Source organism: Palaemon carinicauda, chromosome 11 (assembly GCF_036898095.1).
Source record: "Palaemon carinicauda isolate YSFRI2023 chromosome 11, ASM3689809v2, whole genome shotgun sequence".
NCBI lineage: Eukaryota > Metazoa > Arthropoda > Malacostraca > Decapoda > Palaemonidae > Palaemon > Palaemon carinicauda.
The window spans coordinates 145,061,238-145,083,160 of NC_090735.1; the positions used below are offsets into that span (position 1 = coordinate 145,061,238).

The 21,923-nt window shown below is 34.1% G+C and overlaps 2 protein-coding genes across 2 annotated transcripts; both read right to left on the bottom strand.

Moving 5' to 3' along the window:
- Positions 1-5,890: 5,890 nt before the first annotated feature.
- Positions 5,891-7,747, bottom strand: LOC137649827 (uncharacterized). The gene is made up of 3 exons (XM_068382780.1): positions 7,619-7,747; positions 6,614-6,766; positions 5,891-6,326 (listed from the first exon to the last, which is right to left on the bottom strand). The coding sequence occupies exons 1-3, from the start codon at positions 7,686-7,688 to the stop codon at positions 6,247-6,249; spliced, it is 303 nt and encodes a 100-aa protein (XP_068238881.1). The 5' UTR covers positions 7,689-7,747; the 3' UTR covers positions 5,891-6,246.
- A 10,554-nt stretch (positions 7,748-18,301) lies between these two features.
- Positions 18,302-21,277, bottom strand: LOC137649828 (uncharacterized). Its single transcript, XM_068382781.1, has 4 exons — positions 21,254-21,277; positions 20,571-20,667; positions 19,701-19,880; positions 18,302-19,131 (listed from the first exon to the last, which is right to left on the bottom strand). The coding sequence occupies exons 2-4, from the start codon at positions 20,629-20,631 to the stop codon at positions 19,055-19,057; spliced, it is 318 nt and encodes a 105-aa protein (XP_068238882.1). The 5' UTR covers positions 20,632-20,667; positions 21,254-21,277; the 3' UTR covers positions 18,302-19,054.
- Positions 21,278-21,923: the final 646 nt, after the last annotated feature.

The following is a 21,923-nucleotide window of genomic DNA, read 5'->3' on the forward strand; positions in this document are numbered from 1 at the left end:
TATCACATTGCAGTACTCGAGTGTACTACGTACATAAGTTTTGTAAAGCATAATCATGTGTTCAGCTTTTCTTGTTTTAAAGTGTCTGAATAACATTCCCATTTTTGCTTTACATTTAGCCAACAGTGTTGCTATTTGGTCGTTGCATAACATATTCCTATTTAACATTACACCAAGGTCTTTAATTGCTTCCTTGTTTGTGATTGTCTCGTTATTAAGTTCCTTTTTATGCATATACCATTCCTTCTCTGTTTCCATAATTTATTGATTCGAATTTATCGGAGTTAAATACCATCCTATTTATCTCCGCCTATTCATATATTTTGTTTAGATCTCTTTGTAGTGAGTTCCTATCTTCATCACAAGTAATTTCTCTACTTATTCTTGTGTCATCGGCGAAACTTCTCACTACAAAATTTTCAACATCACAGTCTATGTCTGAGATCATAATAACAAACAGCAGTGCAGCTAATACCGTACCCTGTGGCACGCCAGATATTACCTGAGCTTCATCTGATTTCTCGTCATTTGCAACCACTATCTGTTTTCTGTTTTGCAGGAATTCTTTTACCCATTTTCCTATCTTTCCCACAATGTTATGCTTTCTATTTTTTTTCTCTAATATATTATGGTCTACCTTGTCAAAGGCTTTTGCAAAATCTAGACAGATCACATCTGTGTCTTTTTCATTTACCATATTTTTGTATATGTTTTCATAGTGTGCTATCAGTTGGGTCTGTGTACTTTTTCCAGGCACAAAACCGTGTTGACCTATATTAAACAAATTATTTTTAACCAAATGATTCATTATTTTCTTTTTTATTACCCTCTCATACACTTTCATAATATGTGATGTTAGACTAACAGGTCTATAATTGTTTGCCTCTAGTCTTGATCCACTTTTGAAGATAAGGGTTATATAAGCTAATTTATGTTTAACATATATCTCGCTCATATCTACACTTTGTCTTAGCAGTATTGCAAGCGGCTTTGCTATAGTGTTTGCAGTTTTTTTTAACAAAATTGCTGGAACTCCATCTGGTCCGGCTGCCGATCCATTTTTAATTTCGTTTATAGCCTTGACAATATCTGCTTCATTAATATAGAGAAGAGGATTGAGATTTGAGGATGAAAATATGTATAGCTACTGGGAGAGCGGTGCAGCAATTGAATAAAATGATAGGAACAAATGAAGGACAAAAGGATATCTATAAGATCTCAACTTGAGGAAAAGAGAAGATTTTGGGGCAACTGGTAATCATCAAGGATGGAGATGGAAATATATTACATGGGGATGAAGACATTAAGAGATGGTGAGAATGTTTTGAATACTGGAAATGATAGAGAGGTGCTGGGAGAATCACCAAGGGTGAAGGAACCAGTGACGGAGATATGGAGTACAAAAGTGAAGTAGTCATTAAGTTGAATGAAAAAAAATTAAAGCATCAGGCCCATCAGAGTTTCAAATTGAAATGGTCAAGATACGACCTACAGAGGGGCAAGGATAGATATTGGATATATTAAGAGCGATATAGGAAGAAGAAATAATGCCTAAAGACTGAAAAGAGAGTCTAGTGGTACCAGTATTTTGGCAAAAAGGTGATATAATTGAATGTGGCAATTAGAGGGGAATTAAACTAATAGATCATGGGTTGAAAGTTTTTGATAGGGCACTAGATGAGGGATAGAGAGATATTATAAAGTTTGGGAAACAACAGTATAGATTCATGAAGGGATATGTACTGTGGATGCCCTCTTTATAGTAAGGCAGCTACAGGAAAAGAGGCTAGAGGGAAACCAGAAGCTCTTCTGTGCTTTTATAGATCTAGAGAAGATTTCTGATAGAATATCAAGAAAAGTTATGCTTTGGTGCTTGGGGGAGAGGAAAGAATCAAAGAAGTTGGTTAGAATGGTTTAGAGGATATACAAAAGAATGACAAAAGTACTAACAACATTTAGGGAAAAAGAAACCTTTGAAGATAGTGTTGGATTACACCAGGGGTCAGCATTCAGGCCGTTTTCATTTGTGCTGGTCATGGATGTGTTAAGTGAAGAGATCAGAAAAGTTGTGGGAGTTGCTATATGCAGAGGATTTAGTGATTACCAATGAAAATTTTGAAGACCTACAGAGAAGGGTAGTAGAGTGGCAAGAGAGTGGAGGCTTGAGGGTAAATGTGGATAAGATCGAGGTTATGGTGAGCAGCAAAAAAGGTAGGGACAGGATAGTCGTACATGAAATCAGAGGAGCAGTTATAAAACAGGTGGAGCAATTTAAATACTTGGGATCTTTTACAAGTCAGGAGGAAGGATGTGAAGATGAAGTTGAGAATAGGATAAAAGCAGCCGGGGGCAAGTGGCAAGAGGTAGCAGGAGTGATACGTGATAAGAAAATCTCAGCCAAGGTAAAAGTCAAGATCTATAGCAGAGTATTAGGACCAGTGTTATTGTATGGATTGGAAACGTAGGCTCTAAGTCGAAAAGAGGAAGCAAAGCTTGAGAGAACAGAGATAAAAATGCTTAGGTGGATTATAGGAATATTACTACTTGAAAGATTGTAAAATAATCAAGTAAGTGGAATAACAGGCATAGTATAGTTTACAAAGGTAATAAGAATGTAACGACATAGATGGTATGGACACGAGAAGAGCTTGGGAGAAACTTGTTGGGGGGAAACCTCGAGAATGAGGCAGAGAATTAGATGGCGAAAAAGCTGAATGATGATCTGGAGAGAGGAGGTTTGGTGGAGAAATATCCCTTTGAAAAAGGTAATTGGAGAAAACGCATCAGGCAACCGACTGTACCACCCGTGTGTCACACAATCGTACATAGTAACAGCATTTCTCTCTTTTCTATATATTATCCTTTGCATCTTCACTCTCCCCTCGCACTGGCAGCAACTTGTGTTAACCTGTCTGCCTACTTCATTGTTAACTGTTAACAGAACCGGTTGCCGGTTGGACAAGAAATAGCATGTTGTATTTTGTGACCTTCTTACCGGGATTTAGTGTGTATATATACTCGATGTTCTGTAATAAAGTTACTCAGCTGCTTTCATCTCGCCTTTCAGTCACAACCTACTCTTGGCTGTCACATTGGTCCTTCCAGGGTCACCAATGTGACGACCAAGAGTAGGTTGTGACTCAAAGGCGAGATGAAAGCGACTGAGCAACTCTATTACAGAACATAGAGTATATATACACACTAAATCCCGGTAAGAAGGTCACAAAATACAACATGCTATTTCTTGTCCAACCAGCAACCGGTTCTGTTAACAGTTAACAATGAAGTAGGCAGACAGGTTAACACAAGTTGCTGTCAGTGTGAGGGGAGAACGAAGATACAAAGGATAATATATGAAAAAAAGAGAAATGTCGTTACTATGTGCGATCGTGTGAAACACGGTTAGTACACGACCCTTAGTGTAGGGATAACGGTGGGAGAGAAGATGAGATGTGGTAAAAGTTCCAAGTCTAAAATGAGAATAACAATAACAATTATTTTGGTAGAATTGTAACCTAGGATAATATGTGAGATATCGAAGGAAACAACTAACGTTGTGTTAGAAATGAGAAAATACATGGTCATATCTCTAATGGAAGAATTTTTGTTTGTTCATGTACACTGACACAGGTGTATATGAGTTCATAGACAGCTCTAGGTAGTGTATAGGACGAACGACATAATGATATTATTATTATTATCATTATTATTACTATTAGTCAAGCTACAACCCTAGATGGAAAAGCAAGATGCTATAAGCCCAAGGGCTTCCACCAGAGAAAAATAATTCAGTGAGGAAAGGAAACAAGGAAACAAATAAACAATATAAGAAGTAATGAAAATTTTGATTAAATATTTTCAAAAATATCAACAACATTAAAACAGATAATAAAGCTAGATAACAAAATAAAAAAAAATAGTCAGGGAATATCTGCTTGGCCAGTTACTGTGCTACATACATGCTCTCCATATCAAATATAATGAGAAATTAGATTTGAGGGTAATCCTTAGTATAATGGTATGGATTTTGATAAAAACTGGATCAGGGTTTTAAAATGCCTATAAATCTAACAAAGAATATATAAAAAAACATTCATATTATTCAAGACTTTGATTCATCTCTTTTATTATTATTATTATTATTATTATTATTTTTTATTATTATTATTATTATTACCATTATTATTATTATTATCATTATTATTATTATCATTATTATTATTATTATTATTATTATTATTATTATCATTAAATGCTAAGCTACAACCCTAGTTGGAAAAACAGGATGCTATAAGCCCAGGGGCTCCAACAGGGAAAATAGCCCAGTGAGGAAAGGAAACAAGGAAAAATAAAATATTTTAAGAATAGAAACAACATTAAAATAAATATTTCCTATATAAGCTATAAAAACTTTAAAAAAACAAGAGGAAGAGAAACTAAAGTAGATAGAACAGTGTGCCCGAGTGTACCCTCAACCAAGAGAACTCTAACCCAAGATATTGGAAGACCTGGGTACAGAGGCTATGGAACTACCCTAGACTAGAGAACAATGGTTTGATTTTGGAGTTGCCTTCTCCTAGAAGAGCAGTTTACCATAGCTAAAGAGCCTCTCCTACCCTTACCAAGAGAAAAGTAACCACTGAACAATTACAGTGCAGTAGTTAACCTCTTGAGTGAAGGAGAATTGTTTGGTAATGTCAGTGTTGTCAGGTGTATGAGGACAGATGAGAATCTGTAAAGCATAGGCCAGACTATTCAGTGCCTGTGTAGGCAAAGGGAAAGAACCGTAACCAGAGAGAAGGATCCAATGTAGTACTGTCTGGCCAGTCAAAGCACCCCAAACTCTAGCGGTAGTATCTCAACGGGCAGCTGGTGCCCTGGCCAACCTACTACCTTGTTAAGGAATCAACAAATGTCATAAGAGATTTCAAGAGACACCCATGAATGATAAATAAACAGACACAAAATCGTTATCGACGAACTAAGAAATTCCAAAGAAAAGACACTGCATTCGCTAACTAGTATTCTTACTTGCAGTATATAGGGCTATCCGTGATAATAGCCTTGGCTTTAATATACACGAGCTTCCCTGCCTTGCTTAGAATTAAGAATTTTGTTAAGGGAACGTAGATCTTTCGTGCACTGCATTATGAACAGCATAACGTTTTTTTTCCTTTCTTTTTTTTTGATTGACGTAATGTCCATGAAAAGCCTTATAGATAAAACTTATTGGATTATCCCTCAAAGTTACAAGCATACCTTTGAAACTATTTAAACATCTTAAAAACTCTATATACAGTATCCTTTTCAAGACTCATAAAACACCTTTTTTTGACATTTATATACTAGGTTCCTATCTAAACATCTTCAAATCCCTATATTATAGTATCCTTTTCCGGACTCATAAAATACCTTTTTGGAAGTTTATATACTAGGTTCCCCTATTCTACTTTGGTTAAAAACAAATTTAAACACATAAAGGACCAATGTGAAGTTTATATATTATGTCTTTTTTTATTCTGATTCAACATAAAATTAAGCTAAACATACACAGTAGGTTGCAATTGTAAAGGTTTTGAAGGGTATCAACTGGATATTAAAAGAAAAGGATATATCTTTCTTATCATTTTTCATATCAGTTTCAGGAAAGCTCTTAGAAAACTCATGTTTTTTTTTCAAATCAGTTTCAGGAAAGCTCTTAGAAAACTCATGTTTGCAAGAGTATCTGGTGTTTACAAAACTCTCAAAGTATTGCACATATTAATGTCAGAATAGACACTGGGTTGACTGATGAATTTGAAAACTATACCGATAAAAACAAAAGCGTTAACCATTTTAGCTTGCTGGAAAATATCAAAACAATGTAACTTGGCGAATAAAAGGTCAGATAGTCAGTTGAAATTCTATAATTTTGATTCATACGACATAGTACTTGGTATAATTATTTACAATATCAGTAATGAAAATATCAAATTACATATCATAATGATTTTATATTCGCTGAGGTATGCTATACGTATGTCATTTAGCAGGCTTCAACTAGTACAAACTGGAAGGTTGCAAATCTGTTTGGTATCATGAAAGTTGAAGGCTACATTTTTAAGATCTTGAAGGCGGCAGTCACGAAACTGGAGCCATTGGAGCTACAGCAGAGATTATCCAAAACCAAATCTGGAAGAAATGGCAACATATGACGTCACTGAAAAGTTAGTATGACGTCACCGCAAAGCCTCTCGGGAGGGAAATTTAGACAGTTGGAGCTGGAGCGAAGGCGGCAGCTGCTGCTTTGTATTTGTTGACCAAGTTGGCGACTGCAGCGGGCATGGCTGCAGAAAATGAAAAAAACAAACAAATTATTAACTGGCTATAGCAATTATTTGAATGTATGGATAATTTGATAGGTATTACATCAAGATGAGAGTCAAAAAGGTTACGGTTTTATATCATAATGGCTCGTTTGTAACAACAGGAATATTATCAGACTGAACGTTTCCCTGTAAAATCAAAACTCTAAAAATCTCATAATGTCGATGAGAGAGAGAGAGAGAGAGAGAGAGAGAGAGAGAGAGAGAGAGAGAGAGAGAGAGAGAGAGAGAGAGAGAGAGAGACTTACTAGGTGGACCAGCAGGCCCAGGCCCAGATGATGGGGCGGTCACAGTTGTCTTAAGGGCATTCAAAGCGGCGATCTCCTCCGGGGTGGGTATGAAAGCTTTAGCGGCCGGAGGAATGAAGGCCGATGCTGCAGGTGGTATTCCTCCGTAAGGACCTTCAATAGAAGAAAAAAATAAATAAATGAATAAACTAATAATGGAAAACGTATAATAGAGGCACATCTGATTTCCAAAGGAAATATGCAATTACTGTATCTAAAACTAGGATAATTTCCTATTTATTCACGGCTATGATCTTGATATCATTTTCAAAAGTGTTTTAACTTATTAAAAACACTTGGATGTTTCAGAATTTTAAGGAAAATGAAACTGAAAGGGAGTTTTAAATGTTGACATAATGTGAGTATTTCTAATTCTATAAAAATGTCTTTGTTTATTAAATTTGTTAAATCAGTCGACTGCGGGGGAATACTGTCAGGGTGATGAAGGCCAAAAACACATACATATATCTATCATCTATCTATATAGATTAACAGATAGATATATCTGTTAATCTTTATATATATATATATATATATATATATATATATATATATATATATATATATAGGTATATAAATGTATATGTAAATCTCTTTAATATATGCCAATACACACACATATATATGTGTGTGTATTCGCCTATATTAAAGCGATTTACACACATACACACACATATACATGTATATACATACACACACACATATATATATATATATATATATATATATATGTGTGTGTGTGTGTGTGTGTGTGTGTGTGTGTGTGTAAATCGCTTTAATATAGGCCAAAACACGCATACACATATGTTTATATATATATATATATATATATATATATATATATATATATATGTGTGTGTGTGTGTGTGTGTGTATGCATACATACATAAATATGATATATTTGTATTTCTTCGTGCGTGTGATAATTCGTAGCCATATTGTATATTACTAACAAGAACAACCTACCTGCAGGGGCAGGCCCTGAAACAGCAACTGAAGCACAGATGGCCAAAACAACGAACAAAGCAGCCTTCATATTGTAGAGTAGTTAGGATGCACAGGAGAGACGAGGATTTCTGGAATTATAGCGACACCTGAGAAAAAACAGGAAATGGAACTTGTAAAATTGTTTTAAGAGTGATGGGTGTGGAAAGTGGTCTGATGACAGGTTAATCTCTCTCTCTCTCTCTCTCTCTCTCTCTCTCTCTCTCTCTCTCTCTCTCTCTCTCTCTCTCTCTCTCTCTCTCTCTCTCTCTCTCTCTCTCTCTCACACACACTATATATATATATATATATATATATATATATATATATATATATGTATATATATATGATTATGTGTATATGTATACACATACATATGTATATATACATATATATATATATATATATCTATATATACATATATATATATATATATATATATATATATATATATCTATATATACAGTATATATATATATATATACATACATATATATATATATATATATATATATATATATATATATATATATATATATATATATATATATACATATTGCATACATCACTTCTTTTCAGGTGGGCGTTAAATAATATTTGTATAGTTAAAAAACTTGACCAAACAAGAGTGAAGTGCCTTAGGAGCCCGTTTGGAAATGGGGTAAACAGGAGGTGATGTCCATATTAATAAAAGCAGGGAAGTTGTTGACATGAATATTTCCTCTCCAATGAATTATCTGTCTTTCCCTTTAATTTCATACCATAAAGTTCATTAATATTCTACATTTACCAAAACCATTTGGAATATTTATATTCATAGAATTGGTAGTGAAAACGTTTAATAACATATTTTTTCTTCTTAAAAGCACTTTTAGAAAGTACCGTGATAACATTGATTTTGGAAGTGATTGTACTGGTACAAGCCCATCAGAAAATGATTATTCATCACAAAACAACAATTATTCAAAAAAAGCACATTTCAGATGTCAAAGTCTTAAGGGAGAGTATGTAGATCTTCTCGAATAATTCTTAATAACTGTGATCGCTGGATTGCAAAATCAATTATAGAACTTCATCAGTTAAAGTGAAAAGAAAATTGAGTGATCATTGTACCTTAATTTCATATCAAGTCTCCACAATATCTCACACTTCAGCCTTGGTCTTATTTTGGTTTCTACGCTACTGTTATCATTTATTTAAAGAAGTACAGTTAAATGTAAATAACAGGTAATAACTGCACCACGAAAATATTTCCGTAAAGGCATTCTTAAAAAAGAAAAAAAAAAACTTTTCTTCTAGGGTAATGTCAATCACTAATGCCTCGGTCTTGTTTCTCAAAGTCGCATTCAGTTGATTTACAAATAAATGATTCCCCTCACCATATGGAGATGATTTCTAAGAATACATTATAAAGGTGAAAATTTTAGGTAGGCATATTCTAATAAATAGAATAAGAATAGTTCTATTATCACGTACCCACAGATGTAAATAAAAAATGTTTTTACAGTAATTCGCGAACGTACTGGTACGTTTCACAAAACTCACCCCTTTACACCCATGGACGTACCGGTACGTCCTTGCAAAAAACTACCATTTTAAATTTTATTTGCATATTTTTGATAATTTTTTGAGAAACTTCAGGCATTTTCAAAGAGAATGAGACCAACCTGACCTCTCTATGACGAAAATTAAGGCTGTTAGAGCAATTAAAAAAAAATATATATACTGCAAAATGTGCTTGAAAAAAATAACCCCTGGGGGTTAAGGGTTGGAAATTTCCAAATACCCTGGGGGTTAAAAGAATCACTAAATATATAAAATCCGTAAAAAAACACCCAAAGTTGAAGCTAGATTTTCCAAATAATGATGTCCTTACCCAGCTGAAGACGAAGGAAGATGACTTTCAAACCAGATGTTGCATCTCTTTATATACAAACAGTGGATATCTTCGTCAACATCACATGATTACCTGACCCTTGTGATTAATTCTTTGTATTTACCGATAGACAGCGAAGCCTAAGATACAAAAGAAAGAAATGTCATTGCGAGGATAGAAGAGTCTAAACATGAGCATTCTAAAGAGTTTTTTTTTTTTTTTTTTTATAATTCAGTTCTAATTTCAGACAATTTATCAGAGTGTGGAGGACGTGATATAGTTAAATCAAGACAGTATTAGAGACTTTGAATTTCCTCTGTCTGTTCATTGAAATTCGTTAATAAATTTCTTATTATTTTCTTATTCTATTTTACTCGCCTTATGCTTATAGCGCTTCCTCTTTTCGTGTTTTTTTTTCTTTTTAATGTATTCTATGTCTCTAATATATTCCATGGCTAAAACGAAAATATACGAAGTGCAATTTGGCTGATGTGTTTGACAGCAAACAGAGTAATGAGAAACTTGATCTTCCTCACACTTGTTTTTCTCAGGCTAAACTAAGTAGTTTAGCTTTACGATCTCGTGAAATTAAAGCTCTATTGATGGACCCTTTGATGCTTATGGCGGTATAAACCCAAATCATAATTTTTCTTTTTTTTTTTTTCTTTTTTTTTTTTTATAAAGACTGCAGATTTCTTAGCTCCAAAATTATCTGTTATTTTGCGCAAGTTAGCAAGAAGAGGAGCTTTTAGCACTTGTTGGAGAATGGGTAATGTTACCCCACTATGTAAAGTGTTCATAGTAGCTCTAGTCCAACTGACTACTGCCCAATTTCCATAACTCCCATATTATCTAAAGTTTTTGAACGTCTTTTGTCAGAACGCTTTAATAAGCTTGCTAAAGGTAATCATACGCTCCCTAGTTTGCAATTCGGATTTCGTAAGGGCCTTGGAGCATGTGATGCCCTTCTTACAATCTCTAATGCTGTACAGAAATCCCTTGATTGTGGTCAGGAAGTTCGTATGATTGGCCGTGATTTTAGTGCTTCCTTTGACCGTGTTACCCTTATTTTCAAACTCAAACAGTTGTGAGTGGGTGGGTCTCTTCTCAGTAACATTAGTGAGTTTTTAAGTAATAGGTCGCAAAGAGTTGTTGGTGATGGGCACTACATTGAGCATATGAATGTGATGTCTGGTGTTTCCCAGGGCAGAGGTCTTGCCCCATTACTTTCCATAATATAATCACATGACAAAGTTTGGCCTAGAAAACAAGCTTGTTGCATATGCAGATGATGTTACACTCTTTTCATCAATTCTATTTCCTGAATGTAGATCTGGGGTTGCTGAATCTCTTAATAGAGATCTAGCTAAAATTGGTGTATGGTGCAAATTATAGTGTATGATGTTGAATCCTAACAAAACTCAAAGTATGATTGTATGTAGATCAAGGACAGTGGCTCCTCAACATCCAGATCTCAGCATTGATAATGTTTCTTTAAAGTCTGTACGACTCTATTAAAATTTTAGGTGTGATTCCCGACAACAAATTTACTTTTGAGAAACACATTAAGTCTGTGTCTTCTTCGATTGCACAAAAAATAGGCTTATTGAGAAAGTCTTTTAAGATTTTCGGTGATCAATCTATTCTGAAGAAGTATTTTAATTCTTTCATTCTACCTTGTTTCGATTATTGTTCTCCTGTGTGGTCTTCATCTGCTGATTCTCATCTTAATGTGTTGGACAAGAATTTACGGTCTATTAAATTTCTTATACCTGATCTAGGTATTAATCTCTGGCACCGTCGTTCAATTAGTTCGTTATGCATGTTGCATAAAATTTTTCATAATTCTGGTTATCCTTTACATTTAGATCTTCCCGGACAGTTCCATCCTGTTTGTAATACTAGGCATGCTGTTAATTCTAATAGTCAGGCCTTTTCTATCACGAGGCTCTATACTTCACAATATTCTAGAAGCTTTATTCCAGCTATGACCAAGTTGTGGAATGATCTTCCTAATTGGGTAGTTGAATCGGTAGAACTTCAAAAGTTCAAACTTGCAGCAAATGTTTTTATGCTGAACAGACTGACATAAGTCTATAGTTTATGTATGAAATATGTTTTAATGCTGTTACTGTTTATAAGATATTTTATTGATTGATAATTATTTCTTATATTGTTTATTTAGTCCAATCAATCTAGGTTTATGCCGATTACTGTTTTTGGATAAGTTCTCTACATGAAATAGAAAAGTTTAACATAGGTAACTTGGGGGAAAGTGGTGAAAGGCAGCCATATTTAAAAATGGCCGCCAAATTTTGCCTATTCACTTAACACTGGTTTCGGGACTCTAGCTTATAATATTTAAAAACAAAAATAGTTATTTCATCTTCATTACTATTCAAGAATATAATTCTTATATTTTAATCTAGCGATTGTTGTAGTTTTGGATCTCTATAATATCTGAATATGCAAAGATATAAGTTGTAAGACTTTTTGCATTCGATAATCAATGGCAACGTTAATAGTTTAAAGCAAAAAAAAAAAAAAAGAAAAAAAAAACAGTAATTTTAATCGGAAATTCTCCGTAAAAGTATGTTGTTCTCAGCCGTATTTCAGTAAAATACAGGCGACCGTAATTTTTACCCTACTTTGTTATTACCTTTTACGGGTTGGTAACCGTAATATCACTCATTTACGTCAATATATCCGTTTTTGAAACGGTAAATGCCAGGCAACATTATTCTAGGATTATTACTATTTTTACGGTAGATTTTTAAGTGTACCCAATTAGCTTAGGAAAAAAAAAAAAAAAAAAAAAAAAAAACATTGAATCACCTATAACCCAGTATATGTAGTAAGATATTGTTCATTCTACTCAATGACCATATCTGATAGCCTCTACAGTAAATATTTTGTTTTGAAATAGCGGTAGCTCTGCCTTATTCTAACTTGTTCTGACCGGGTTGTATTTAATATGGCTGTATCTTATATTAACTTTTGCTTTATTTTAAAGAATTGTTTTATACTTAAGCTCTATAACTATTCTAATCAAAAGTTTTGCTTAACTGAAATACTAAAAATATAAATTCTATTGCCACCAGGCTGTCTGAATTGAAGTGACCATGAGCATGGAGAAATGTCCTTTGTGTGACAAAGGACTGGATGGAGGCGAAGGAATATTCAAAATAAGCAAAAAGGTGACTGATTCTAGAAAAGTAGCTTCAAATAAAATTGGAAGAAACATTCACACTCAGAATGGCCAGACCCTTCATAGGAAATGTCGAGAACGTTGGGCCAACTATAAAAAAGTAATCTCTCTAATTAAATAACTACTACTACTACTATTATCATTAATGTTGTGGTTGTTGTTGTTGCTGTTACAACTACTAGCCAAAATACAACCCTACATGGAAAAGCAGGATGCTTTAAGCCCAAGAGGTCCAACTGGGAAAAAATAACTCAGTGAGGACTAGAAATAAGGAAATAAATTAAGTACAAAAAAAATTAATAAACAATTAATTTAGACCACGGGCCAACTGAAAGTTCTATGCGACTTCTCGTGTATATAACTAGTTATTCCTTTTTCATTTGGAAATATCATTTCATAATCTCTCTCTCTCTCTCTCTCTCTCTCTCTCTCTCTCTCTCTCTCTCTCTCATTAAATACCCTCTCGTTCAAATCGCTTTTCTGGTGGGATCAACTTCGAGATACAATGTATTTTCTGTGGTTCTGGTGTTAGCCATGAGGGAATAAGAATAGGTTTTGAGGATTTCCATGGAGAAACGCTGGAATTCTAGAATAGTTTGTTGATTATATGTAAAAAGGTCCGGAAAAAATGATAAGTGGTCACAGATTATGAAAAGCAAAATTATTCATGCAGTGGACCTTGTTACAAAAGTAGTCTATCACAAATCATGCTGTAAAATCGAACAAGACTATTCCAATGACATTTTCATCTATAGAGGTCACAAAAAAGTGAAAACTGGGAGGCCAGATGAATTACAAAGAAAATTATGTTGTAAAATATGTCATTTGAACATATCGTTAAATTCTTTATTATTGCTTTTAGAATTTCGTTATGTGCTTTCATCACATGTTTACAGTTATGAGCATATGTCCATTTTGTCAGAATTGTCAAACCTTTCCTTGTTTCCCTATTTGCATTTTTTTCCCTAATTTTATGATAAAAATACTCTAATCAAGTAACTGTTCTAAAACTTGTTTTATCGTCGTATGTTATTAGTGGACAAAACATTTTGTACTTTACTCTCCATCGGGTATCCTATTCATAAGTCGAGCTTTACTTTACTTACTTTGATGGCTTCTTTTCCCATACAGCAGGGGAACCCCACTATCTACATCAATGAGTTCTGCTGAAGTTGAATCCTAACAAAACTCAAAGTATGATTGTAAGTAGGTCAAGGACGGTGGTTCCTCAACATCCGGATCTTAGTATTGATAATGTTTCTTTAAATATGTATTACTCTTTCAAAATTTTAGGTGTGATTCTCGACAGTAAATTTACTTTTGAGAAACATATAAGGTCTCTGTCTTCTTCAATTTCACAAAAAATAGGCTTATTGAGAAAGTCTTTCAAGATTTTCGGTGATCAATCTATTCTGAAGAAGTGTATTAATTCTTTCATTCTACCTTGTTTTGAGTATTGTTCTCCTGTCTGGTCTTCAGCTGCTGATTCTCATCTCAATTTGTTGGACAGAAACTTACGGTCTATTAAATTTCTTATTCCTGATCTAGATATTAATCTCTGGCACCGTCGTTCAATTAGTTCATTATGCATGTTGCATAAGATTTTTCACAACTCTGACCATCCTTTACATTCAGATCTCCCTGGACAATTCTATCCTGTTCGTAATACTAGGCAGGCAGTTAATTCTAATAGCCAGGCCTTCTCTATCACGAGGCTCAATACTACGCAGTACTCTAGAAGTTTTATTCCAGCTGTGACCAAGTTGTGGAATGATCTTCCTAATCGGGTGGTTGAATCAGTAGAACTTCAAAAGTTCAAAGTTGGAGCAAATGCTTTTTTGTTGACCAGGCGGACATAGTCTTTTTATAGTTTATTTATGACATATTTGTTTTTGATGTTGTTGATAGTTTATATGACATGTCTGTTTTGACGTTGTTTCTTATTTTAGAATGATTTATTGTTAATTTATTCTCTTCATTTACTTATTTCCTTATTTCCTTTCCTCACTGGGCTATTTTTCCCTGTTGGAGCCCCTGGGCTTATAGCATCATGCTTTTCCAACTAGGGTTGTAGCTTGGATAGTAATAATAATAATAATAATAATAATAATAATAAATATCTGGTTCTTCGGAGAGATCAACGTACTCCCTTTTTTTATCACATTTCACCAATCTCTTCAAATTTTGTGGCTGAGAAAAACAGCTGTTCTTAAAATGTTCCTTACAATTCTATTTTGTAGAATCGTATACGGTAAGTGTCAAAAACGTCTACAATACGTATCGATATACACTATTAAGATTTGCCGTAAAAAACGGTAGATCCTGGAATAAATATTGCCAGGCATTTACCGTTTTAAAAACGGTTATTTTGACGTAAAGGAGATATATTACTGTCACCAACCGTAAAAGTTAATATCAAAATTAGATAGAAATTAAGGTCGCATGTATTTTACTGAAAAACGGCTGAGAATAGTAAATTTTTACGGAGAATTTCCGATTGAAATCACGATTTTTTTAACAAGGTAGTTAAATTTTATGGAAAAGGAATATAAAAGAAAAAACATGATGGAAACTATATACTCTCTTTTTGGGGATCATTGAGAGTTTCATAGTTGGTTTTCTCGAGCACAATCAAAACGTGACAATGCCCTAGAGACTGACCATATGTCATATGATCAGCGCCCAAGCCCATTCTTTACCAAAGCTAGGACCAGGGAGGGCCGGGCAATGGCTGCTGATGTCTCAACAGATAGACTTATAGGCCCCCCCCCCCTTAGCTCACAATGATGGTAAGGTTGCAGACACTAATGGCACTAACGAGACTGAGCGGGACTCGAACCCCCGACTGGCAAACACCAGGCAGAGACGTTACCAATCAGGCCACAATGAATATAGGCTCTGATTATGGAAGTCAAAATTGTAAGAGGAAGGAACTAGCTACGTTACATCAAAATTTTACAGTTTAATTATCTCTATGTACCTTACTCTATGGTAATATGAGATGGCTTTGACTGTGTAAGTATGACCTTTTCTTTTATTACTCTTGAGTAATAGTTTCTTTATCCGTTATTAATTTTTCTATATTTGTTATCAATATACATTTATAGAATAGTGAATCGTACAATCATACCAAACAAACCTGGCAAATTAAATTTCATGGTCTATTATTCAATGTTTTATGATATATTTTAGTTTTCATATAGGTGTAAATTACAAACATATCCTACATAACAGATGTATTTCAATATGCCCAGCCGATGTAGCTATTTGTTTTCATACCCAAGTCCAATTTATCTACATATATCTATATTAAGGCTTCTGGTGTAATATTAGATTAAAGAATGATCATTGTAACATAATTGGTACCTCTTTTACAAATCTCACATTACTCATTTTATTAGACTAACGTATTTTGGGCTGCTTTGTTAAGAGCAAGAACCAGTGCTGGTATAAGGCCAGCTTATAATAAAATCCAAACTTACGTGATGTTTCTTGATACTTGAGAAGTAATTTTTAAGACTAATGTGTTACCGGCTACCGCTACTCTATCACTAGCAAGAACCTATGCTGGCTTAAGGTCAGCTTACAGTAAAACACAAGACTTACGTGGGTTTCTTGTTACTTAAGAAGTAATTTATATGACCATTGTATTACCGGCTACCGCTACTCTATCACTAGCAAGAACCTATGCTGAATTAAGGTCAGCTTACAGTAAAACACAAGACTTACTTTATGCTTCTTGCTACTTAAAAAGTATTTTTTAAGACCAACGTGTTACTGTCTACCGCTGCTCTATCACGAGCAAGCACCTCATAAATAACGTAGGGTTGTTAGTATAGGAACAAATGGTAAATTCGGAGGTAATTTGTATTTTTCCTTAACTAATACAAACCTGTCCTCTTTATAAAAATTGGCCCACCATCACCTATCCACCAGAAGTCCTGCTTACAATCAAAAGTGACGTAGCTCATGGCCGTGAGAGTATGATATAGAGGTGACTGGGAACCCCCCAGCCATCCCCGGCCTACCCACTCAAGCGGTTAGGTAGGGTTGCCACCTCGCACTTTAGTCTAATGTCTACTTTCCAGCTTCACCGAAAGATAATCCACATTAATAACTACAGGTTTGTATTAAGAAAAAAATAAAAATCATCTCCGAATTTGTCATGTCCGAATTCCAAATATTAATGGATTTGCTTGAGAACTCCCAAACTACAGTTTAAAAGACAGTAATCTTAATCGGAAATTCTCAAAAAGGAAAAAAAAATCTATATATATATATATATATATATATATATATATATATATATATATATATATATATATACACACACACACACACACACACACATATATATATATATATATATATATATATATATATATATATATATATATATATATATATATATATACGGTTCTTGGCTGTATTTTCCAAAATACAGGCGACCATAATTTTTATCCTACTTTGGTTTTATCTTACATGGGTTGGTGACCGTAATATTACTCCTTGACGTCAATATATCTATTTTTAAAACGGTAAATGCCTGGCAACATTTATTATTATTATTATTAATTGCTAAGCTACAACCCTAGTTGGAAAAGCAGAATGCTATAAGCCCAGGAGCCCCAACAGGGAAAATAGCCCAGTGAGGAAGGGAAACAAGGAAGAATAAAATAATCTAAGAACAGTTACAACATTTAAATAAATGTTTTTTATATAAACTATAAAAACTTCAACAAAACAAGAGGAAGAGAAATGAGATAGAGTGGCACTACCCAAGACTAGAGAACAATGGTTTAATTTTGGAGTGTCCTTCTCCTAGAAGAGCTGCTTAGCATAGCTAAAGAATCTCTTCTACCTTTACCAAGAGGAAAATAACCACTGAACAATTACAGTGCAATAGTTAACCCTTTAGGTGAACAAGAATTGTTTGGTAATTTCAGTGTTGTCAAGTGTATGAGGACAAAGGAGAATCTGTAAAGAATAGGGCAGACTATTCGATGTATGTGTGGGCAAAGGGAAAGAACCGTAACCAGAGAGAAGGATCCAATGTAGTACTGTCTGACCAGTCAAAGGACCCCATAACTCTCTAGTGGTAGTATCTCAACGGGCGGCTGGTGCCTTGGCCAACCTACTATCTACAGGATATTTACCGTTTTTTTATACGGAAAATTTTTTATCATTGTAATTTTGAATAACGAAATAAGCATTTTAAGACAAAACTGGTCTCTTAGAATTAAATCTAGATGTTTTTTTTTTCTTTTTTTTTCACCAGTGTATTTAAATATTCAAGATGTTATAAAGGTATCACAATGATTCTAAAATATGGAGTATTTAGCATTATTGAAACAAGAATTCTATTGTCTCTCTTCCACCGGTAGAATAATTTGAAAGGACAATTAATAAGATACGTAGAAAATTTTATCTGATTGTTTGTTAACCATTCTAATGACATTGACCATTGAGGTTGTAAAAGCTATAGGCTACCACATATTCCGAAAAATTTATTTTTTTTTCCCCATAAAATGTCTTTGCTGCTTTTTTAACATATTTGAGGTTTATCAGGGTTACAATCTAGTTTTTATCATAATATCATAGAAATTATGGTATCAGAAAAGTATAGCAAACCTAACGAGTTATTTACATAACAATATTTGAACTAAAATGTTCTTGGAATAATCTTCACCATCATCAACGGAAAGATAAGTAGAGGTGATGGAATGTGTTTTTATATGGAATTACAACAAGCTTAATTTCTAATATTGAGCAAGGTGTCCTCTGTATGTTAAAGCCTCTTAGTTTCTCTACATTGACTTCTCATCCAACAAAGATGAAATCAGTGAGATTAACACATGCCAAGTCCTTCAATTAGTGTGAGGACCTAGGACATTGTGCGGGTGGTAATAAACTTGCTGCTTTTCTGAATCCTTGTGGTATCGGTCAGTTTGTTTAGATATGGTGTCGAGGGATTAAACCAGAGTTGATATTTGTATTGAGTCTGGATTAAACCTTGCTGACGAGGTCAATAATATTCCTCCCACATCCATTAGATGATAGGATCTTTTATAAGTCCTTAAAGCATGGGTCAACTTGTTCCTGAGTGTCATCTAAGGATAGCCTGAACTTTGTTTAGGTGGTGTAGGATGACACCCAATGACAAGATTGAATCCTTTGGGCACTGATGAAATTGTCCAAAATCGCCATCGAAGATCTTGGATGAGACGTTGCTTAGATCATAAAGGAAGACCTCTTAAGGGAAGATAACATTTTTCTAGAGTCCTTTGAGCAATTGCCTGGTTGTCCAAAAGCGTCATCAGAGGAAACACGACCATTAGATGGGCACATACTTTGGTAAGGCGAAATTTGGTTTGTATTCTGGTATGTTGTTTGCAGCTGATGGGGGCATTGCTGAAATGATAAAGAAAAAGTCTCGTTTTATTTGTAATTTGATTTTGAAAGCGCGAGCAGCATGGAATGGCTTCTGAAATTGGTAGACTTAACTAACTTTTCATTCAATAACTGACCCCTGTTTAGTAAAAGAATAATAAATGTTGATACCCAATCTCTCGCATTCCTTTTTTATTACATCTATTAAGGTATCTTAATGCTCTGCAGATAGGAACGTTCTGCTCGAAAATAACTTGCTTTATCGATTTCATAGGTGCAATATGACGGAATTATTGATAAACATAACCCTAATAATGAAAATGCTTTTAAATAGACTGGAAATTGTGATACGTTTGTGTCCATCATAGCTCATACTAAGTGATACAGAAAAAAATTCAAAGTCAATGACCAGAGGCAAACCACGTCAAAACTTGAGAAGAACTCTAAATTTATATTTATCAAAGCAGAAGCATTGGATTGAAGTGGATTTCGAGCTTTTTAAAAAGAATTAAAAACTATTCATTAGTTAAACATTTCGAACATGCATTAATTATTTCAAAGAAATTGACTAAGTTATGGATATAACTCACCCGCTGGTTCAGTGGGCGAAGAGGCAGGCGAATCAGGTGACCCTACAGGAGTACCCAAAAATTTAAGAAAGTATTTAGCTTTGGGGGTAGACCACCCCGATAAGAAGCTCTCAAAGGCTTCGTCAGTTGGCACGGCTTCCCGAGCCGTACGGGTCTTCTCTGGGGGAGGGTCAAATAGTCCTGTAGTGGGTGAAGAATTATATGAGTTATCGATTCGAATAATATTCCTCTTCTTCGTGTGGAAGAAACAGATCTTTATTGTACACTTTAAGATCGGGTATATGTATATATATATATATATATATATATATATATATATATATATATATATATATATATATATATATATATATTCATAAGTACCCGTCTTTAAAATCTTCCGAGTTCCTGTATACAATAATCAAATCTTTAGACCTGTTAAGTTATCTACTTCAAGTAAAATCTTCAGCCATAAAAAAGATTAATGAATATTCATCAACAATGAAATTTTGTACCTTGGTGCTTTTAACTAATCTTAAACTATGATTAAATTCCAATAGAAATAATCAAGAGGTTAGCTATAATTCCTGGAACCAAAAATATCTAATTGTATTTTGAATATGACTTCTACCTGGTGCGTATTTGAGTCATACCTTTAGAATAAGATTATAAGAACTAATGTTATTTTTCTGAAAATATTTTGTTTTTCCTTGTTTCATTTCCTCACTGGGCTATTTTCCCTGTTGGAGCCCCTGGGCTTATAGCATCCTGCTTTTCCAACTAGGTTTATAGCTTAGCAATTAACAACAACAACAACAACAATAATAATAATAATAATAATAATAATAATAATAAGTCACAGTAATGTTGCAATTTTGAAAACGCCATTACCTGCTGACGTAGAAGCTACGAGAACACAGACTATGACACCAACTGCGTAAACAGCCTTCATCTTCTCTGCTTCTTTTGGTCAGTGTTTCTCAACAACCTTGAAATAAAAAAACTTTCAATTACCTCAGAATACAACTAACCGAAACGGCCATTGAAAGTCAATATGTGACAATATTATCTGAAAACGCATATACGCAATATATTCCCAAGGACAACAGTTATCACTTGTCCCACGAAGCAATATATTCCAAAGGACAACAATTATCACTTCTCCCACGAAGCAATATATTCCCAAGGACAACAGTTATCACTTCTCCGACGAAGCAATATATTCTCAAGGAAAACAGTTATCACTTCTTCCTTGAAGCAATATATTCCCAAGGAAAACAGTTATCACTTCTCCCACGAAGCAATATATTCCCAAGGACAACAGTTATCACTTCTCCCACGAAGCAATATATTCCCAAGGAAAACAGTTATCATTTCTCCCACGAAGCAATATATTCCCAAGGAAAACAGTTATCATTTCTCCCATGAAGCAATATATTCCCAAGGAAAACAGTTATCATTTCTCCCACGAAGCAATATATTCACAAGGAAAACAGTTATCATTTCTCCCACGAAGCAATATATTCCAAAGGAAAACAGTTATCACTTCTTCCTTGAAGCAAAGGCGTACTTACCTCAACCTTCTATAATGAAGATGTGACAATCACGCCGTAGAGAATCCTCATTATATACAAGCTCGCTCCTACATAGCAAAAAGTAATAGATATATGACCTTCTTTAACCAAGTCTTTGTCGTCGACTCAGCTCTGTGTGTATTTGTCTTGTAATGATATTATTACGTGCTTTGAAGAGCACGCCAGAGCTTTGAGCTTCTGAAGTGAAAGTTCGACACGATTCAATCCCTCTTGATTTATTTGCTATTGTTCGCTGGCCGTTTTTTATCCCTTTTACTATCTTTACTTTTAACAATAGTCTAAATCCTGAAGACCTTGAGGTTTACATTACTTAAGTTTTTTAATCGTTATTTTCTCGTTTTTTTTTTTCATATATACTTTTTCTTCAGATTCCACACCTTAAATATTTCATTTTACCTAAACTGCTTTCAATAGATAAACTCATCTATTTTTCCTATTCATAAAATGATTAGGTTATTATTCAATGTAGTTGATAAATCATTTTCAGACAAACTCCTCTGCCAGCGCTACTTCCGTCATATAGCAACGTTCAAAATTAGCTTATTTTGTGGTAGAGACTAAGAACACATCAACTGATTAAATGTATTTAACACATACATACATACACACATACATACAGTATATACTTATAGATATATATGTATGCATA

Coding starts and splice junctions, on each gene's coding strand:
- LOC137649827 (XM_068382780.1), bottom strand. CDS start 7,688: ATGAAGGCTGCTTTGTTCGTTGTTTTGGCCATCTGTGCTTCAGTTGCT. Junction 6,767..7,618: donor TTCAGGGCCTGCCCCTGCAG/GTAGGTTGTTCT, acceptor CTTCTATTGAAG/GTCCTTACGGAGGAATACCA. Junction 6,327..6,613: donor TGGGCCTGCTGGTCCACCTA/GTAAGTCTCTCT, acceptor CATTTTCTGCAG/CCATGCCCGCTGCAGTCGCC.
- LOC137649828 (XM_068382781.1), bottom strand. CDS start 20,631: ATGAAGGCTGTTTACGCAGTTGGTGTCATAGTCTGTGTTCTCGTAGCT. Junction 19,881..20,570: donor CGTAGCTTCTACGTCAGCAG/GTAATGGCGTTT, acceptor CACCCACTACAG/GACTATTTGACCCTCCCCCA. Junction 19,132..19,700: donor TTCGCCCACTGAACCAGCGG/GTGAGTTATATC, acceptor TTATCATTTCAG/CAATGCCCCCATCAGCTGCA.